The 19,329-nt window shown below is 41.3% G+C and overlaps 2 protein-coding genes across 7 annotated transcripts in view; one reads left to right on the top strand and one right to left on the bottom strand.

Annotated features, from left to right (window-relative positions):
• AKNAD1 (AKNA domain containing 1) overlaps positions 1 to 6,803 on the bottom strand; it is a 42,678-nt gene extending 35,875 nt beyond the window's left edge. For all 6 annotated transcript variants that reach the window (XM_077120041.1, XM_077120042.1, XM_077120044.1 and 3 more), the window contains exons 1-2: positions 6,692 to 6,803; positions 1,656 to 2,748 (exon numbers count right to left, since the gene is read on the bottom strand). In XM_077120041.1, the coding sequence (XP_076976156.1) occupies positions 1,656 to 2,648 (993 nt within the window). In that variant the 5' untranslated portion in view covers positions 2,649 to 2,748; positions 6,692 to 6,803. The remainder of the gene's footprint in view (positions 1 to 1,655; positions 2,749 to 6,691) is intronic.
• Positions 6,804 to 6,887: 84 nt separating this feature from the next.
• The window catches only part of GPSM2 (G protein signaling modulator 2), an 84,114-nt gene continuing 71,672 nt past the window's right edge, over positions 6,888 to 19,329 (top strand). The window contains exon 1 of the mRNA XM_077120031.1: positions 6,888 to 7,113. The gene's annotated coding sequence lies outside the window, so the exon portion shown is untranslated. The remainder of the gene's footprint in view (positions 7,114 to 19,329) is intronic.

Below are 19,329 nucleotides of genomic sequence, written 5' to 3'. Positions count from 1 at the left end.
GTTTGCCATAATAGCTGGCACATAGTAAACATTCAATACACATTAGCTGTTCCTACTTTTGTGTTTGATAGTAGTGTGTGGAGTGCTCAGACATTTCTCCTGAATCTAGACTGTAAGCCCCTTGAGGGCAGAGATGTAGTTGGTCTTGCCACGCTCTGTTGCTAGTGCTGTCACTGACACCAAACACATGGGAGTTGCCCTCTGGGGAATGATATAAAGCAGGTTACGTTAAGTTCCAACACATCTGTGAAGATAGTGTTTGTTTGCACAGGACGTGGCCCTTTACTACCCACCAGGGGGATGTGTAAGAAAAGATGCACCACAAGAGCCTCCTCATTGTTCCCAACATATGAAGCCCAGAAACATGCCAGCACCAGAAACCTAAATGGTAGTGGTCAAATTAGACTGGAATCACCACGCATATGTCAGTTAGATGAGGGCTGTGAAACCTAAAGGGCCCAGTTGTCCAACCCAAATGGAAAATGGGACTCGGAGAGGGGTGCGGCTGCCATCCATTCTGCCATTACTAGCCATGGGGCCCTGAAAACTGTGTGCACCCACAGGTGTTCTCCTGCAAGCACAGGGACGAAGGCCGATACAGAGGAGTGCAGAGTTCTCCAAGGCTTAGAGACACTTCCCAGTGTGGCCAGGTGGGCTGCTGGCTCAGGGGAGGGCCAGACTTCTGCTCAAATGCCCCAGAGGATTCAGTAGAAAAAGAAAGGACCCAAAGCATGAAGGGATGGAAATGGACACAGGCAGACAGTGGTGCAGTCTAGGCTACCTTTCACATTGAGGATTTAAAAGAAAGATCATACAGTCCTGACAAATACCAAAGAGCTAAAATGCTTACTTTGATCATCAATGTGCATTTACCTTACTATTGAACCTCAAATAATCCATGAGATTCTGAGCTCAGCATGTTGGAGGTTGGGTGGGAATGGAGGAGGGATGGGGAAATGGTATAAATCAATCATTAACAAAATTGTATACTAAATGATTACCACTATAACAAGCTTGAAATACGTTATTAAAGACCTTAATTCCATTTCTCACTAATAACTGAGGGCATGCTATATGTAGGACACAAGGTCAGGCCTCGGGAAAGTTAGGTGTTGAAAAGGTGAAGACAAGGTGACTGTCCACCAGAGTCTTCCAATCTAGTGGAAGAAACAGATACTCCTTGAGCAGGATGAGGTAAATGCTGGGACACAAGTCCTAGACAAAATAAGCAATGGCTTGGGTGATCTGAAAAGTCTGAGGTCCAAGTAGGAACTGAAGGAGGCTGTGAACATAAGCAGGTCTTTGATAAGTAGAAATGGGGCATTCCGTGTAACACAGGGACTCAGAATGGCCAGGACCTGAAGAGTTAGGGGTCTTCAGGCGAAGACCTAACTGGGGATGATAGTTCTTGATTAGAAGAGTAAAATGAAGTTATTAAAAAAAACAAATGGGGAGACCCAAATTCCAATTTGGATTGTATCCGGGGCAGATGCCCACTATTTTCTGAAAGGTCAGGTCACTTGCCCAGGGAGACTTGGGGACCTGAATGAAACCTAAGAACCAGAAGCCAGCTCCATGCCCTCTCCCCAGATCCACACCGGTGTTGATGAGTAGCGGCCCTGAACACGCAGTTACTGGAGGCTACTTTCACTCACCTGGATGTGTTGTGAAGTTTCGGCAGTTTCCTTTTTCAGCTCCGGATGCTGTCCTTCAGTACAATTTGACCTACACGTGGTTTCTAAAATATCTTGTTCAAGAGCTGATTTACCTCTCAAGTTAGATGATCTGGTTTGTTTAACAGTTGTAAGTGGTTTATTCATTATGTTATTTTTAGGGATTTTCACTTTGGGAGCAATTTTAGAGAAGTCAGGGAACCGGTAATGAACTTGACCCTGGCCATATTTGCATCCATTGCCAGGACCTGCTTTTTCGGTCTGCTCTTTTTGGGGTGCCTGCCCTTGGACTCTTTTATGTTTATCCCTTGGGCCCTTGATTTTAGTTAGGAAACTAAAATTTTCTTGAAGGTTGTTATGTTCAGCGACCACTGGCTCTTCTATATCAGAGGTATTTTTTTCTGTTGTGATTGGAGAACAATTGGACTTGTTGATGTTTTCACCATCAACTTGGGGGTTGAGTTCATCAGTGAGTTCTGGGTTTTTTATTTTTGGCCAAGAATTCTTAACATAGTGTAAAACCATGTTTTTAGACACAGCTTCATCGAAACTGTCAGCATTAGAGATCTCTGGGAGAGTTTCACAATCAATGCCTTGCCCTTTTAAGAATTCCTCTTTGGAAAGATGATTGAGTAAAATATCAGAAATATTTGACCTTGCAATGTCTTCTTTATTAGTAGGGAGCTGAAGAATTCCAGTGCATTGGTTCTCTTTGTCATGTTTTTTGTTGACAGGATTTTCAGTAATTTTATCCAGACTCATGGTCATGTGTGCATTTTTACAAGTTTCATTATGTGTAGCCTTTTCTTGAGTGTTGACCATTGTTAAAATAATCTGATCTGAGACATCAAGAATGTCATTTTTTGAGGTAAAATTGTTATCGTTGCATTTCTCAGTCTGAGGGAGATGCTCATTAGAAGGCAAATCCTCCTGTTGCTTGGATGATGTATCTTCTGAAAAATCGACTTCATCCATATATGTGTAGCCTGGTCGTGCTTGTCCTCTGCTGCCTGGTACCCATGTGCTTGACAGTAACGCTAGAGCTGGTTCTCGTTGATTGTCTTTATTTTATGTCCTATTACGTGAAAAATGAGAACAGCCTCATTGCTAAATATATTGGAATAATGTATAAAACTACACTTTCCCTGGCTGGCATCAATGCCAGAAAATATGACTGTTTTTTCATTTAGAGAAAATCACTTACATACACAAAGAAAACTCAACCCAAAGCTAACACATCCTAAATCCTGTATTAACATAATCAAGTGGTATAAAAGGGAGGGATAGACAAGTCTGCAAGGAAAATCCTTACCCTCCCCGCTACGTGGGACATGACACATAGGGGCGAAAGTCTCCCTGGCAGTGTGGGACATGACTCCCAGGGATGAGCCTGGCCCTGGCACCATGGGATTGACAACACCTTTCTGACCATAAAGGGGAAAAGAAATATAACAAAATAAGGCATCAGTGACTAAGAGAGTTCAAATAGAGTTGAGAGGCTACTCTGGAGGCTACGTATGAAAGCTTTAGCTAGATATTGCAAATTGCCATTATTTGCCAAACCCCAGCCAATACCATTCCTGTTAACCCTAAAGAATGCCTAGGGCTCTAGAAACCTACAATCTCCAGATAGTTTTTTTGCCAAATAAGTCCTGAAACCCAGAGGGGCAAGTCCTGAAACCCAGAGGGACCAGCCTCTCCAAGAACATCAACTGGTTCCATCACCTAGCCCGTATTGTCGACACCCCTTTCCAACATGAAAAGGTTAGAATGGGCATAATCCAAATACCCTAGTGATTGGGAGAAGGATCAAAGGAGAAGGAGGAGTTACAACAGAAGATAGGATTTAACAAATGAGTATGACTGCTAAATTATTACATTGGTACTTCTTTTAGTCTCCAGTGTCTTGGGGCAGCTAAAAGGAAAAACCTGAAATTGTGGAACTGTAACCCATATCCAACTTTGAAACCTGTTCTATAACTACTTGCTAAAATGTGCTTTGAGATTTATTGCTTTTTTGCATATGTATTTCACAATGGAAAATATTTTTTAAAAATCAGTGGTTCCTGTTATAATCACATGGCCATGACTTCACCACCACAATCTATACGAGGACATTTCCTGTTCCTCCACAAAGCCTCCCACCCCTCTCCTTACCCTCCCCCCCCACTGACATTTAGCTTTGGCATATTGCCCTTCTTACATTCTTACATAGAAGCATATTCCATTGTTACTGTTAATTACAGACCTTAGGATGCATTGATTATATGCTTTCTCCCATATACATCCCATTTTCAACACCTTGCAGTGTTGGCATTCATGCTCTCCCTCTGTTAAAAAACATTCTTGTATTTGTACATTTAATCACCACCATTGTCCACTGTAGGTATTGCTAAGTTAAACCACCCCAGTTCTTGTCCTCTCTCTGTCTTTCCTTCTGGTCCCCAGCCCTCCTCCTTCTGCCATCCTCACTCTCAGTTTCATTCACTGTACTTACAATATTACCATCAGATAGTGTTGTGGTATCCATTTCTGGATCTTTACTATCAAATATTCTGTACTCCTTCAGTATCAAATGCCCAGTCTCTGCCCTCTTTCTATCTCCTGATAACCTGTGGTCTTAACTTTAACTCCCAAAGTTCACTCATTAATATTAGCTCATATTAGTGAGATCATACACTATTTGTCCTTTTGTTTCTGTCTGTTTTCACTCAACATAATATAGACCTGTATCCTTTTAAAAACCAATTTTTAATGGGGGCAAATGAATCCATCCTATTATTTATAGCATAATGTTTTCAACAATTTCCCTTTATTAGATATTTCAAGTACATCCAGTTTGTGGCTGTAAATCTTTGTATGTATTTGGGATAATTTCCTCATGCACGATTCATTGAAAATTAACACTGATCCAAAGTTTGTGAGCATGTTAAAAAAAGAAAAAAAGGAGGGGGGATAGAAAAGGAAGAAAACTAAATTTGAAAACAACTTTCAGTCATTAAATTTTGAGGAAGACATTGGTCTACATAGTTAATGACCACAAATGCTGGATATTTATCAACCTCTCAGGAAATACCATTTGGAAATTGTTCTCCCCAAACAAAAGTGCAAGTAAAGGATTGATTTTAAAAAGTACTGCACCGTCACTTTTCTGTGCATCACTGACCAGCCTCTAAGTTGTGTGGCAATAAAAGCTGGCTCAGCTCAAACATATCGGCCAGCCTTCTCTGTTCTGGCACATTCCACCTGTCCTTGCAGACATTTGACACCCTTCTCCTGATTTTCCTTTGGATGCCAACAGGCCTAGCACCCTTCCTCTGATTGGGACCCACCCAGAACCCAGTCAGAGAGGCTGCTTCCTTGGAACATCGGGCCCTGGGACCTCATCCCAGGGTGGCAGTCTGGTGGCAGCAGCTCATGTGTGGACACTCCTGACAATGGGCAGGGCAAAACCTGCTGCCACTTGGTATGAGTTTTGTTTTGTTTTCACGAAATTGGAAATACCCATTTAGATATTTCTTCTTGATTTGTGAACTTTCAGGGCCACTCCTTAAAGAAGTAAAATTATCTCAGGTTTTAGGAGGTGTGATGGGGGATCTGATATGACCTGAGACCAGCCCAGCTCTGCTCTTTACTAGCCCAGGGTGACCACAGCTGCTGGACAGCCCCACCTGCCCATGCAGTGATAGGGCTGGACACATGGATCTCCGAAGTGCTCACCACATCTTAAATGTTTGTGAGTCTGTGAACTTGTGATTTATTAAATAAATGAAAAAAACTAAAGTAATATGTCTCATCAAACTAGATCAAGTTTAATTCTCCAGGAAAAATGAGCATAAATTGAATGTGATAAAGATATCTGTGAAAATATTGTACAAAAATCCTAATTTATAGATAGGTGCCAATGTCAGAGAACCCTAATGCAGAAGATCCTTTATTTAAAAGGAAAGAAAGAGAGGTGGGGTGGGGAGAGAGGGGAGACTCATAGCAGGATTATTTTAATCATTTTTAGTGTCCAATATTTACTATGAAGTGAGGTACATCCTCATGAACGGAATTCCAGGCTGCTCTAAGCCAAGGTGAAGGACAAGGGAAAATGCTTCCCAGAGAAGTCAAAGGCACAGTGAAAGGGCAGGAGTTGAGAGACCCGGATTTGAATTTGTCCTTGGTCAAGTGATTTAACATCTCTGAGTCTTGGTTTCCTCGGCTGAAAACATAAGACTAGTCATACCTCATTTACCTTGCTGCTCGATGATTGCATGAGATAACCACAAAAAGCATTTGGCATAGTGAGTGAACACTCAAAAATCGGTAGTTAAAAAATGGAAAACCGAAACCAAATTCAGGGTTGGAACACTGAATGATGCCCAGGTACAAAGACTAGGCACCCTTTATTTGTGGGGACATTTAAGGATAAAGGAAGCAGTGACATATATGAGGCACATCTACAGAAGAACCTTAAAAGTATTTTAAATCTACTTATAAATGAGTATATTGTTTGTGAAAGATATAATTAAATACTTTTAAATAAAGCTTTGTCTAATTCCTGAGGACAAAAAAAAAAAAGAGTATGTTTAAGTGCCTGCAGATAAAAAAGAAGACAAGTTCTGGTTTTTCAGAATGTTTCATGACCTAAGTTACAACTCCAAACTCATCCTCACACTTTCTTTGTATTTTGAGGTGTCCCAAATTCTTTCTTTTCCTATAGCAGAAAAGACCCTTTGATGGCCAGATCCCAGTTTCCAAAATATTATTCTTTTTCAACTGATGACATTTCACTTTTCCTATGATTCTAAGAAAAACAAAAAAAAAAGAAAAACAGATCCTCTACCAAGATAAGCCAGAAGTGTGAGAACTCTCTCATTATGCCTGGGAAAACAGCTTTTGTCATTATTTTTCTTTGCCAAACATCAAGAGGATTTTCTTCTGGAAGGGATGACCCACATTCCTTAGTGCTGTAACCAGAGCTTTACAAGTAGCTGGAGGGAACTAAAACATCTTTCCATGTCAATACCCACCTCAATTCTGGAATCCAAAGGCTCCTCCAAAGACATTCCAACTTGAACCCAACAGAACCTCACTATGGAACCCAGTTTGCTTGACTGCAGCCAGGGGAATGCACTGGGGCAGTGACTACCCACGCAGCTCTCCTGGCCATTGTGTGCTCAGCAGTAGCTCACAGGTCACTCTGAGCATGAGCACTTTGAGCAAATGCGGCCAGAACCACAGCGGCCCAGCCTGGGGAGATTCTTCAGTCTGGGTCCCGAGCAGAGATAAGGAACAAGGTGGTCGCCACACTGACATATATTCCCTGGTTTACTTTATTTTGAACTCTGAATACAGATCTGAAGGGCTGACAAGCTCCCTAACTTGCCTCATTCAATGGCGCGTGACCCTGAGCGGCCGCAAGAAGGAATGAAGTTGTGAGGCACGCAACTGGGTGAGTGAGACTTGAGGACAGGATGTTGAATGAAATGACAGGAACAAAAAGGCAAATATTATCATACCTCACTCATATGGACTAACTGTAATATACAAACTCGGAGAACTGAAGTCAAGAGCATGGATCACAGGTTGGGACCTGTTATAAAGGGTCCTAGATTGTAAACTCTTACAGCAGTCACACGTAATCTGGAGTTGTAATGGTTATTTCTAAATTCTGAGAAGGGCTATTTTGTGTATAACCTGGTCATTCTCTGGAACTTCAGATATTTGTGTGAAACCTGCGACTCAGCTAGAGCTCTGAGGCTGTGAAAGTCAGCATTACCCCATACAGCAACTGTTCAAAAAGTTGAAAATGTGATTAGACTTCAAGTAGAGATATGAATGAAGCTGAAGCTGATCTGGATAGGACTAAAGTAAATCAGAATACAGGGTAAAGGATGATATGTTCTATATTTAAAACTTCAACTTCTGTGTGAGACCAAAGGATACAGTCTCTATTTTAAGACTTCAACCTCTGTACAAGACCAAAGGAAGAGATGTTTATTTGGTGCAAAATTTATATTTTTGGTAGCACATTATCCAATTTAATTTGTATGGTCATTGTATTTGAACATAATTACAAGAGATCTTGAATAGGGAGTGAGATCTTGTCAGTTTGTCCAGGTTAGTGTGATGGTCCTAATACACCGCAGAGTAATTTGGGCAGAGAATAAAAATGTATTTTTTGCAAAATCCCCTTGGAGTACTTTGAGGAGAAAGGAGGAAATACTAAACTTCCCCATCTGGGGAATTCCTGATATTCTCACAAGCGGCAGGACAACCAATTCAATAGGCTGAACCCTCAGTCTTGGGACTTGACCCTATGAAACTTATTCCTGCAAAGGAGAAGCTAAGCCTAATATATAATTATGCCTAAGAGCCACCCCACCCAAGAACCTCTTTTGTTGCTCAGATGTGGCTTCTCTCTCTAAGCCTACTCGGCAAGTAAACTCACTGCCCTCCCCACTACATGGGACATGACTTCCAGGGGTGTAAATCTCCCTGGCAATGTGGGACATGACTCCCAGGGATGAGCCGGGGTCCAGCATCGTGGGTTGAGAAAGCATTGTCAGCCAAAAAGGGGATGAGAGAAATTAGATAAAGTTTCAGTGGCTGAGAGATTTCAGACAGAGTCAAGAGGTTATCCTGGAGGTTATTCTTATGCATTATGTAGTTATCCCTTTTTAGTTTATGATGTATTGCACTGGGTGGAGGGAAATACCTCCTAATTCCTAATAGTCCATCAAGCATTAGGGACTCCCAATTTAATAGGCCAAGCCCTCAATCTAGAGGCATACCCTTATGAAACTTATTTCTGCAATGACAAAGCTAAGCCTACCTATAATTATGCCTATGAGTCACCCCCAGAGAACCTCTTTTGTTGTTCAGATGTGGCCTCTTTCTCTAAGCCAAGTCAGCAGATAAACTCACCACCCTCCCCCCTGCATGGGACATGACTCCCAGGGTTGAACTTGGCCTTGGCATCATGTTATTGAGAAAGGCTTCTTGACCAACGGGAGAAAAGAAATGATACAAAATAAAGTTTTGGTGGCTAAAAAATTTCAAATAGAGTTGAGAGGTCATTCTGGAGGTTACTCTTATGCAAGCTTCAGCCAGATATTGCAGTTTGCCAGAATATGTCAAGCTGCAATCAACAGTGTTCCTGAAAACCCTAAAGAATACCCTAAGACTCTATGTATGTTTTACTTAGTAAGTTTATTTTTTCAGAAACTTAAGGCCTCCAGATTGTTCCTATGGCAGATAAGCCCTGAAACCTAGAGGTACCATTCTCTCCATAAGGTTAACACCCCTTTCCAGCATGAAGCTAAAATGGCCATTACCCAGATATCCCTGAAGATTGAGAGAGTGATTAAATGAGTGGGAAGAGGTGTAACTGAGAAATTAGGATTTTACAAATGATTGTGACCACCGACTCATTATATAGATATTTCTTTTTAATTTCTAGTGTACCAGAATAGCCAGAAGGAAATACCTGAAATTGTTGAACTATAATCCAGGTGCTTTGATCTTTGATAATGATGGTATGACAATATAGCTTTTATCACGTGACCATGTGATTGTAAGAAACATGTGACCCACACTCCCTTTATCCAGTGTATGGGTTGGTGAGTAATAAAGACATGCATGAGAAAAAAATAAACAATATAGACTATGGACAGTACTCATAGTACTACTTTAATAATCTTTCATCAATTGTAACAAATGTAACTAATATTAAAAAAATAGTAGAATTACAAAAAAACACGTTATCAGTTGTAACAAATTCTCCACACCAAAGCAAGTGTTGGTGGTGGGTTGGTGCAGGGCAATCTTGCATTTTATGCATGATTGTTCTGTAAATGCTCAACTTCTGTAATAAAAAATCTGTTAAAAAGATAGAACATGACCTTGGCTGGGATGATGGGGAATTGAAGGAAATCAATTAAGAATGTCTACAGGGGGATGGTACAAGGATACTTCAGTGGTAGAATTCTCACCTGCCATGCAGGAGACCTGGGTTCGATTCCCAGCCTGTGCACTGCCCTGCTCCCCCTGCCAAAAAAAAAAAAAAAGAAAGAAAAAATTCAACAAGCTATAACAGAATAGTCACATGGAAAAATAATGAAATGTGACCCCCACCATCCAGCATACAAAAAAAAAAGTCTATGGATGGGAAAACCTAAGCTCCTTAGTAATTAGAGGCCAAAGGTGGTTGGCGAATCACTGTTTCTGGCTGGTAGGTTTTCTTCGACTCAGTAAGTCCATTTGGTGATAATATATCGAGAGGCTGCTTTAATCACCAAAGGGAAATGATGGGGTCAAGTGCCTGTAGCAGTCTCTTGCTGTCATCCCCAATACTCTCCCTGTTCTGTGTTAGGACTCTGCTAGGTTCCAGACAAACCAAGGGGAGGGAGATCATCCTAAGGTAAAGGAGAACACAGGCATTGCTTCGAAATGCTTTCCCTGTCTCCCACCACTAAAGTACCAGTCAGCACAGCCCGATAACGCTCTCTGGGCCTAAACATCCATTTTCTAAAATCAACCCTCCTGGCTTTGAAACCACAAAAAAAGTTGGCTGTTGGAGGCAATGATTCAACAATTCAAAGTCTTCTTCCTATATGTGTCACTGAGACGTCCGAATGTGCGTCACTGAGAACATGTACAGGCCACAGCTTGGAATTGTATAAAATAATGATCCATCGATGTTTTGTGCTGCCCAAAGCAATGTGCTGCTCAGAGTCTTTAACCAAGGCAAAAATTGTCAACACAAAGAGGTAAAGCAGTGGCAGGAGCAAAAGAAACTCACCTACATCTTGGCATCTCTGGATATCACAGGCTTAGCCAGTTGAAGGGCCTTGCAATACAGATGAACAAGCCTTTAATTCCCAATCATCTCTTTTCAAGAGTTGGAAGTTGACAGCAATTGAGTAAAAGAACAAAAACTGAGCTTCAAAGTCACAGCACACCTGCTTCTCCTTGGTTCCTTCAAGTGCAAGAAGTCACCCGTGAAGGCCACGTAGGGAGCGTCCAATGGAATCTAAAACTTTTGCTTTTTCTGCCTTCTAAGAGCATTCAAAAACTCTTGGTTTGATACTGTTTTAATGGTCACATTCTCTCCCTCTAGTCCTTACTCAGGATTTCTATTTCCTCATGAAAGAAAATAGGAGAGCGTTCAGAAAAAAATATCCCCTAAGCCCCGCCCAGGGCTCAAGGATTCATGGATTTTATATTCAGTGAATGGTGTTTCTGGATTAAAACACTTTCAAATGTAATGTGATACAGGTCCCGTGGGCAGCAGCTGCAGCGCTCTGTAAGCCCATCAGCTAACTTCATCTCAGAAGTGTGGGGCCCCCATAAAGGCAGCATCTCTAACTGTAACCATACACCCTCCTGGGGAGCAGTCTGGTTTCACCCTCTTGTCAAATGGCAGAAGGGAGACGCTGTGATGGAGCAAGAAATCCATCCAATATGCCCTCAAGAGCCCGATGGATGCATTATTTATAGTCAGCCTTAGCGATGCACTCCTTTTGTGAGAGTACGTGAATTGCATGACCAGCTGTTACAAACTGTTTATCCTGAAGCTATTTTTAAAGCCAGAAAAATGAAAAACTTCTGAAACGGTGAACAAATCAGTATTCAGAGAAGCTGCTTTTTTGGTGTTTTACCAGCAGCTTTTGCTTGTTTTTCTTGCTCTTTGGTAGGTCAAAACTATCTTTTTTTTTTTTTTTTTTTTTTTTTTTAAAGAAAGACAGAGAAGGAAGGAAGGATAGAAGGAAGGAAGAAAGGGAAACATCTTTAAACATTTTCTTATTTTATTATATTTTGTTTGTTTGTTTTACATGGGCTGGGGCCGGGAATCGAACCGGGGTCCTCCGGCATGGCAGGCAAGCACTCTTGCCCGCTGAGCCACCGCGGCCCGCCCCAAAACTATCTTTTTATCTAATTTCCCCATTGACATAGCCCAGTGATCAACATGGATTGTCTAATTTTTTAAAGCACTGACTGTTGCTGCACTGTGGGAATATTTATAAAACTCTTGCCAATCAATTATTAAAAATAAGTCTTAGTGATATATTTTAAAAATTAAAAAATTTTTTTTCTTCATACACACATAGTTAGTCCATACATGGTATACAATCAGTGGCTCACTGTATCATCACATAGTTGTATATTCTTCACCATGATCGTTTTTAGAACATTTGCATCACTCCAGAAAAAGAAATAAAAAGAAAAAAGAAAAAACTCATGCATCCCATACCTCTTACCCCTCCCTGGCGATAAATTTTAAAATGCAGTGACTTAAGTATATAAAAGAATACCTCATCCCTGAAACTTCTCTGCCTTAAAGAAGCAAGATTTTAAAAATAATAATTCACCATCTCTTTCCCAAGTGTTCTAGCTTAAATTTGGCATCATCGCTAGAGATAAGAAGGGCCAGAATATTTCAAGAATTCTTTTTTTCCCTTTATCTAAGAACTTCTCCCTTACTCCCTTCCCCTCCATCCCCTGCCTAAAGAAGGAACACTGACGTGATAATATATGCAATTTTAAAAATAGTGAATAAAGCGTCAAGCATACTTTATACTGATACCTGATTTATCCTCCTCAAAATGATTTCTAATAGTAAGGATTTTGCTAAAATTCTATCCCCATGCTAGACAAATATGAAAGATAAATTCCCCAATTTTCTATGTGGTGGGATTAGAGATAAGTTGTATTTACTTATTAGTGCTGTTCATTCATTTCTTTAATAAATATTTGTTGGGGATACTTATTAGGTACAAGGGCCTATGGTAGATGCCAGAATCAAAAGGAAATAGAGACAATGGTCAGGAGTGTGGTTTTTGGTACTAGACTGAGTTTGTATCTGGCTTCTGCTACTCACTAGCTGTGCAAACTTGGGTAGGACGCTGAACTTCTAGGTTCTTCAGTTCGCTCACCTGTAATATGTACTGCATATTAATAGCAGTACATAAGGTGGTTGTGAGAATTATGTGAGCTGATTTTTTTTTCCTCTGCATCTTGCTATGTTTCTTTTGTTTTTTGTTCCAAATTTTTATTGTGGCAACATATACACAACGTCACACTTCCCATTTTAACCACTTTCAAGTATACAAATATACAATGTTAATACATTCACAATTTTATGCTACTGTCACCACCACCCATTGTCAATCGAAACTTTTCCATCACCCTGAATAGAAATTATGTTCCTATTACCATTAACTCCCTATTTTCCATCCCACCCTTGCCCCTGGTAACCTATAATCTATTTTCTTTCTTATGAATTTGTATATTCTAGTTATTTCATTGCAGCGAGATCATGCAATAGGTATCCTTTTCTGTCTGGCTTATTTCATTTACATGTTATCTTCAAGGTACATCCAGGTTATAACATGTATCAGAACCTCGTTCCTTTTTAAAGCTGAATAATATACTCCATGGCATGTATACACCACATCTTATTTATCCGCTCATCCATCGATGGACCCTTGGGTAGCTTCCACCTTTTGGCCATTATGAATAATGCCGCCATGCACACTGGTGTAGTGTCTATTCTAGTCCCTGCTTTCAATTCTTTGGGGTATATAGCTAAAAGCGGTATTCCTGGTAATCCTATACTTAGTTCTTATACTTAACACTTAGCTCTGTACCTCCTGAGGAAGGAAGCCAAACTGTTTTCCACAGTGGCTGACCATTGTACATCCCCATGCGAGTTGGGAGGTTGAGGGAGGAGTTAGGATGACTCCTTGCCCGTGCTTTCCTGTATTTTCCAATAAAAATCACTTGAGTCAGTAAGAAAATGGCCAAAGGAGCAAAGTACATGGATTCTTAACAGAAAAGGAAATACACATAGCAGTTAAAATATGAAAAGATGATGATCTGAGCATATGAAAAGATGACCTCCCTTAGAGCCACATAAATTAAAATGACAGTGAGTGCCTCCTGTTCACCTCTCTGACTGATAAAGAACACAGAAGTTAATCAACTGCATGCGGGAGGGTGCGGAGAAACAAACATTCCTACCTTAAAATGAGAAAAAGACAATACAAAAAAGTTATTCTTAATGTTTAATGTGCATCATTATTATAATTAGATGAAACGAAGATAAATGTTTGATAAAGAAAATAAGCAAGCTGTTAGTGTTTGAAGACAGAACAGGACAGCATTCAATAAAATCACTAATGCAAAGTGTTTATAAAAGGATGGTGTAGTAGTCAGGGGTCTCCAGAGAAATAGAACTGACAGGCTAGGTATATACACACTTATATAGAGAAATAATATTATGAGATTGATGATAGGAATTGCCTTATGTGACTATGGGGATAGGCAAGACCAGATTTCATTGGGCAGACTTCAAACTGGGAACTCCAATGAAGGTTTCTGATGAAGTCCCCAGGAGAAGCTGGCTGGCTGAAGTAGAAATGGAAATTCTTCCTTCTGACTGTTGAAATCATCACTCCTTTTAAGGCCTTCACTGATTGAATGAGACATCTCTCACTGTCGAAGGCCGTCTTCTCAGTTGATTTTAGATGTAATCAGCCATGGATGCCATCAACTTACTGATGATTTAAATCCACAAAATATCCTCACATTAACAATCAGGCATGCGTGCCTAACCAAACACCTGGAGACCATAACCTGGACAAGTTCACACGTGAGCTTAAGTACTACAGTCCTCCCCTTGTCAATTTGGCACCATATACATCTTCTTAAACCTTATGTAATCTCCAAATAAAAACAATAACAGTCTTATTTTCACCTAAGGATGACTCAACTGTCCTGAATACAGCTGTAAATGCAATAACTTTCCCCAAAGGAGAAATCTTAATGTTTAATGTGCCTTGAGTAATCATTTGTAAACTTGATATCTTATAACTTAAATACTTTGACATAGTATTTATGTTAAATGATAAGGGAATAGGGAAGAAAATGAACAGAGTTGCTTTACATATATAACAAACATATTCATAATAAAGCAGGAAATATTCATAACCCTTACAATCCTCATTTCTATAATTGGTCACGTGTTTGTAGCTCGTACTTATAACTACCTTCTTCCACTACCCATTTCATATTCCCTTTTCCCTCAGCTATCACCTCAGCTAGCTGTGATTCTTTGCCTGGTGGGGTGTCCCAAACCGTCGTTCCTGAAAGTTCTGGGCCATTAGTAATTCTGCTTGGATTGGGCTATTACAATTTTCTATTGACTTTAATCACATTGTAGTACTGAGAGATGCCCTGGAGAGCCCCTGTATCCCAAGAAAACTCTTCTTTACCTCCCTTCTGTAGTTAAAGTCCCATTTCCCCTTGACAGTCAGGCTCAATCACCCCAGCCAGTACAGTAATTCCCTTCTTTGCCTGTTGATTCAGAGGCATGAGGAACCTAAAATAGCCAGGTGGCAGTCTAAACTTCCTTTCAATAGAATCATTGTTGTGTCTGCTGATGGAAGCACTCTTCTTTTTGGAACTAAGATCTGTAGACTAGAAAAGCTTAAGATTTGCAGGGACAGGTAGCAAAAATTTTTCTCGTGGTAATAGCAAGTGGTTCCACTCTCCATCATAGAGTGGATGCTGATTTAGGGCACGTAAAGTCTTCTGGTGAACATTGCCCCAGTCTGGCAAAGCATTGCCACCCATTTGGCACAGTAATTGAGTTTTCAGAAGAACATTCCACCATTCTATCAATCCACCTGCTTCAGAAATGATGGGGGAACATGGTAATACCTGTGAATTCCATGAGCATGTGCACATTCCCACACTTCATTTGCCATAAAACGGGTTCCTTGATCAGAAGCAATACTGTATGGAATATCATGATGGGGGGTAAGGCATTCTCCAACTCTGTGGATGTTAGTTTAGGCAAAAGCATTGCATGCATGAAAAAAACCCATATCTGAAGTATGTGTCTATCCCAGTTAGAACAAAATGTTACCCTTTCCATGACCGAAGTGGTCCAATCTAATCACCAGAGAGATAGCAGGATGATCACATCAGACACAGAGTTTCGGTCTCTGCTACTGGAAGAGTGGGCACTCTGCAGTGGCTATAGCCAGGTTGGCCTTGGTGAGTGGAGTCTATGCTGCTAAGCCCATGCATGACTGCAATACCTACCACTTTGTTCATGAGCCAGTTGGGCAATAACAGGAGTGGCTGAGGAAAGAGCCCAACTGATAGCCACAGAACAGATTATCTTATTCATTTGATTATTAAAATCTTCCTCTGGAGCACAAATATCTTATCCTTTTTGCCTACTCAGAAACCGCTATCCACATGCATCTCCCCCAGAGATCTTTGTCACCAATTTTCCCATCATGTTCCTTCCAAATCTCAGACCATCCAGCCAAATCATTGACCACAGCCCATGAATTGGTACACAAATGAACCTCTGGCCAGTTTTCCTGCAAAGCAAGATGAACAACCAGGTGCACTTCTCAAAGTTCTGCCCACTGGGAGGATTTTCCTTCACCACTGTCCTTCAGGGATATCCCAGAAAAGGGCTTTAGTGCTACAGCTGTCGACTTTTAAGGGGTATCTTTATATTGTGCAAAACTATCTGTAAACCAGGCCCGAGTTTTCTCTTCCTCAGTCAAATGGATTGTAAGGACTGCCCCAAAAGGCCATAACTGTGGGATGGGAAAGAAAAGGCAACGTGGCAGGAATGGAGGCCATGGATATTTGGGCCACTTCCTCATTGTAACTTACTGCGCCCTCAGTGCCTGCCAGAGCCCTATCTTATATGTACAATTACCATTTAATGATGGAGTGCCCAACTTTATGGCTTGGTGGGTCAGACAACACCCAGTTCATGATGGGCAATCCAGATCTCATGGTAACTTTGTGGTCCATGGTCAAGTGTTTGTTCTCTACTAAGACCAAGTCGCAGGCCAAAAGCAGTTTCTCTGAAGGAGAGTAGTTATCTACAAAGGATGGCAGAGTTTTGCTCCAAAATCCTCGGGTCTGGGCTGTACTTCTTCTATAGGGGCTTGCTAAAGGCTCAAACAGCAACTCTACTTGCCACTGACACAGCTCCATTGGATCTTCTGGATCATGTAGTCCAAGTGACAGAGCAGCATACACAGCAATCTGGATGCACGACAGAGCTTCCTCTTCTGATTTCCACTAAAAACTAGCAGCTTTTTGGGCCATTCAGTAAATGAGCCAGGGTAGCACACGCAAATGAGGAAAATGTCTCTAAATCCAAAAAGGCCAACCAGGCATTTTGCCTCTTTTTTTGGTTATAGGAGGGGCCAGACACAAAAGCTTACCCTTCATCTTAGAAGGGCTATCTCAGTATTCCTCATACCACTGGACATCTAGAAATTTCATTAAGATGGAAGGTTCCTGAGTCTTTGTTGGGTTTATCTCCCATCCCCTGGCCTGCAAATGCCTTAGCAATAAGTCTAGAGTAGTTGCTACTTCTTGTTTCACTAGGTCCGATCAACATGATGCCATCAATAAAATGGGCCAGTATGATGTTATCCTATAGAAAAGAGAGACAATCAAGTTCCCTGCAGACAAAATTTTGATGTAAGGCTAGAGAATTGATAGACCCCTGTGGAAGGATAATAAAGGTGTATTACTGGCCTTGCCAGCTGAAAGCAAATTGCTTTGGTGGTTTTTACTGACAGAAATCAAGAAAAAAGACATTCTCCAGATCAATAGCTGCATACCAATTACCAGGGTATGCGTTGATTTGCAATGATACCATGTCTGAATCAGCAGCTACAATTGAAGTCATCACCTAGTTAAGTTTATGATAATCCACTGCACAGGCCAAATAGGAGAAATGAATGAGGATGTCGTGGGACTCACCACCCTGTATCCTTCAAGTCCTTGATGGTGGCACTAATCCCTGTACTCCCTTGAGGAATGCAGTATTGCTTTTGATTCATGATTTTTCTGGGTAGGGGCAGTTCTAGTGGCTTCCACTTGGCCTATCCTACCATATAACCCTCACTCCACAAATCAGGGAACCAGTGTGGGAATTCTGCCAGTTGCTGAGTATGTGGATTCCAATTATGTATCTGGAGCTTAGGAAATAGCCATAGAATGGTTTGGGGACCCCACCAGACCCACTGTGAGATGGACCTGAGCTAAAACTCCATTGATCACCTGATATAAACCCCGATGGACCACAGTGATATTTTGGGTCTCCTGGAATTAATGTCATTTCCAAGCCAGTGTCTCTTAATCCCTGAAATGTCTGACCATTTCCTTTCCTCCAATGTACAATTACCCTGGTAAAAGACTGTATGTGTCTCTTGGGGAAGGCTGAGAGGAAGATGAACAGTATAAATTTCTGCCAATGTGGCAGGGTGCTTCCCCAAGGGAACCCAGTCTTCCCTTCTTTCAAGGGGTTCTGGGCTTGTAAACTGTCTCATGCTTGAGAATTGATTGGAGTGTCATGATCCTCAGTTTTTGTGACTCAAGTTAGAATTTTGTTCACTTGACCTAGAACTCTTCTTCTTATACAGATCAAATAAGAACTTAGAAGACATCCCATCTATTTTACTTCTAGGTACCCCATGATCTGCTAGCCAAAGTCATAGGTCTCTGTGTATCAGACTATTCTGATTACTGCTTTGACTGTGCTGTCCATTATGGTAGCCTCTTTTAACTTGACTTAACTTAATTAATTGCTGCCACGTGGCTTCTGCCAACCTGGGAATTGATCATCCCCATTGTGTTTAAGGATCCAAAGTTCATTGGCAGCAGTTCCCATAGTAATATCTGATCTGCAGAGAAGAATGACCACAGAGCTTCAGAGATGATGGAATTAGTCTCACAAATTTATTCTTTACAGTCCTAGTGGAAGATGTGTCCTCTGGACATTCCTGGGTGAGTGAGCAGGTCTTGCATGATAAATGCAGTCTAATATTTCAATCTCTCTAGGCTTTTGAATCTCCTCATCTATATTATATCAGGACAGTTCTGACATTTTGATTTTAGGCAATATATGCCACTTTTGGTTGATCCCACAATGCCAGGGCCAGGGAGTCATCTCCGATGCCACCAGGGAGACTTTCACATGTCATGTCACATGAAGTGGAGAGGGCAATGATTTCACTTGCAGAGTTGGACTTAGAGAGAGAGAGGCCACATCTGAGCCACAAAAGAGGTCCTCCAGAAATAACTCTTAGGCATACCTACTAGTAGGCTAAGCTTCTCCGTTACATGCATAAGCTTCACAAGAGCAATCCTCAAGATCAAGGGTGTTCTAGTTTGCTAGCTGCCAGAACGCATCACACCAGAAACGGATTGGCTTTTAATAAAAGGGGATTTATTTTGTCAGTTCTTCAGAGGAAAGGCAGCTAACTTTCCACTGAGGTTCTTTCTTACGTGGAAGGCACAGGATGGTCTCTGCTGGTCTTCTCTCCAGGCCCCTGGGTTCCAACAACTTTCCCTGGGGTGACTTCTTTCTGCATGTCCAAAGGCCTGGGCTGAGCTGCGAGTGCTGAGATGAGGAATGCTGAGCTGCTTAGGCTGTGCTACTTTGCGCTCTCTCGTTTAAGCACCAGCCAATTAAGTCAAATGTCACTCATTGCAGCAGGCACGCCTCCTAGCCGACTGCAGATGTAATTAGCAATAGATGAGGTTCACGTACCATTGGCTCATGTCCACAGCAACAGAACTAGGTGCCTTCACCTGGCCAAGTTGACAATAAATC

The sequence above is a fragment of the Tamandua tetradactyla genome, chromosome 11 (assembly GCF_023851605.1).
Source record: "Tamandua tetradactyla isolate mTamTet1 chromosome 11, mTamTet1.pri, whole genome shotgun sequence".
NCBI lineage: Eukaryota > Metazoa > Chordata > Mammalia > Pilosa > Myrmecophagidae > Tamandua > Tamandua tetradactyla.
Note: the sequence above shows the minus strand (reverse complement) of the source record. Positions and strands in the feature narration are given on the sequence as shown.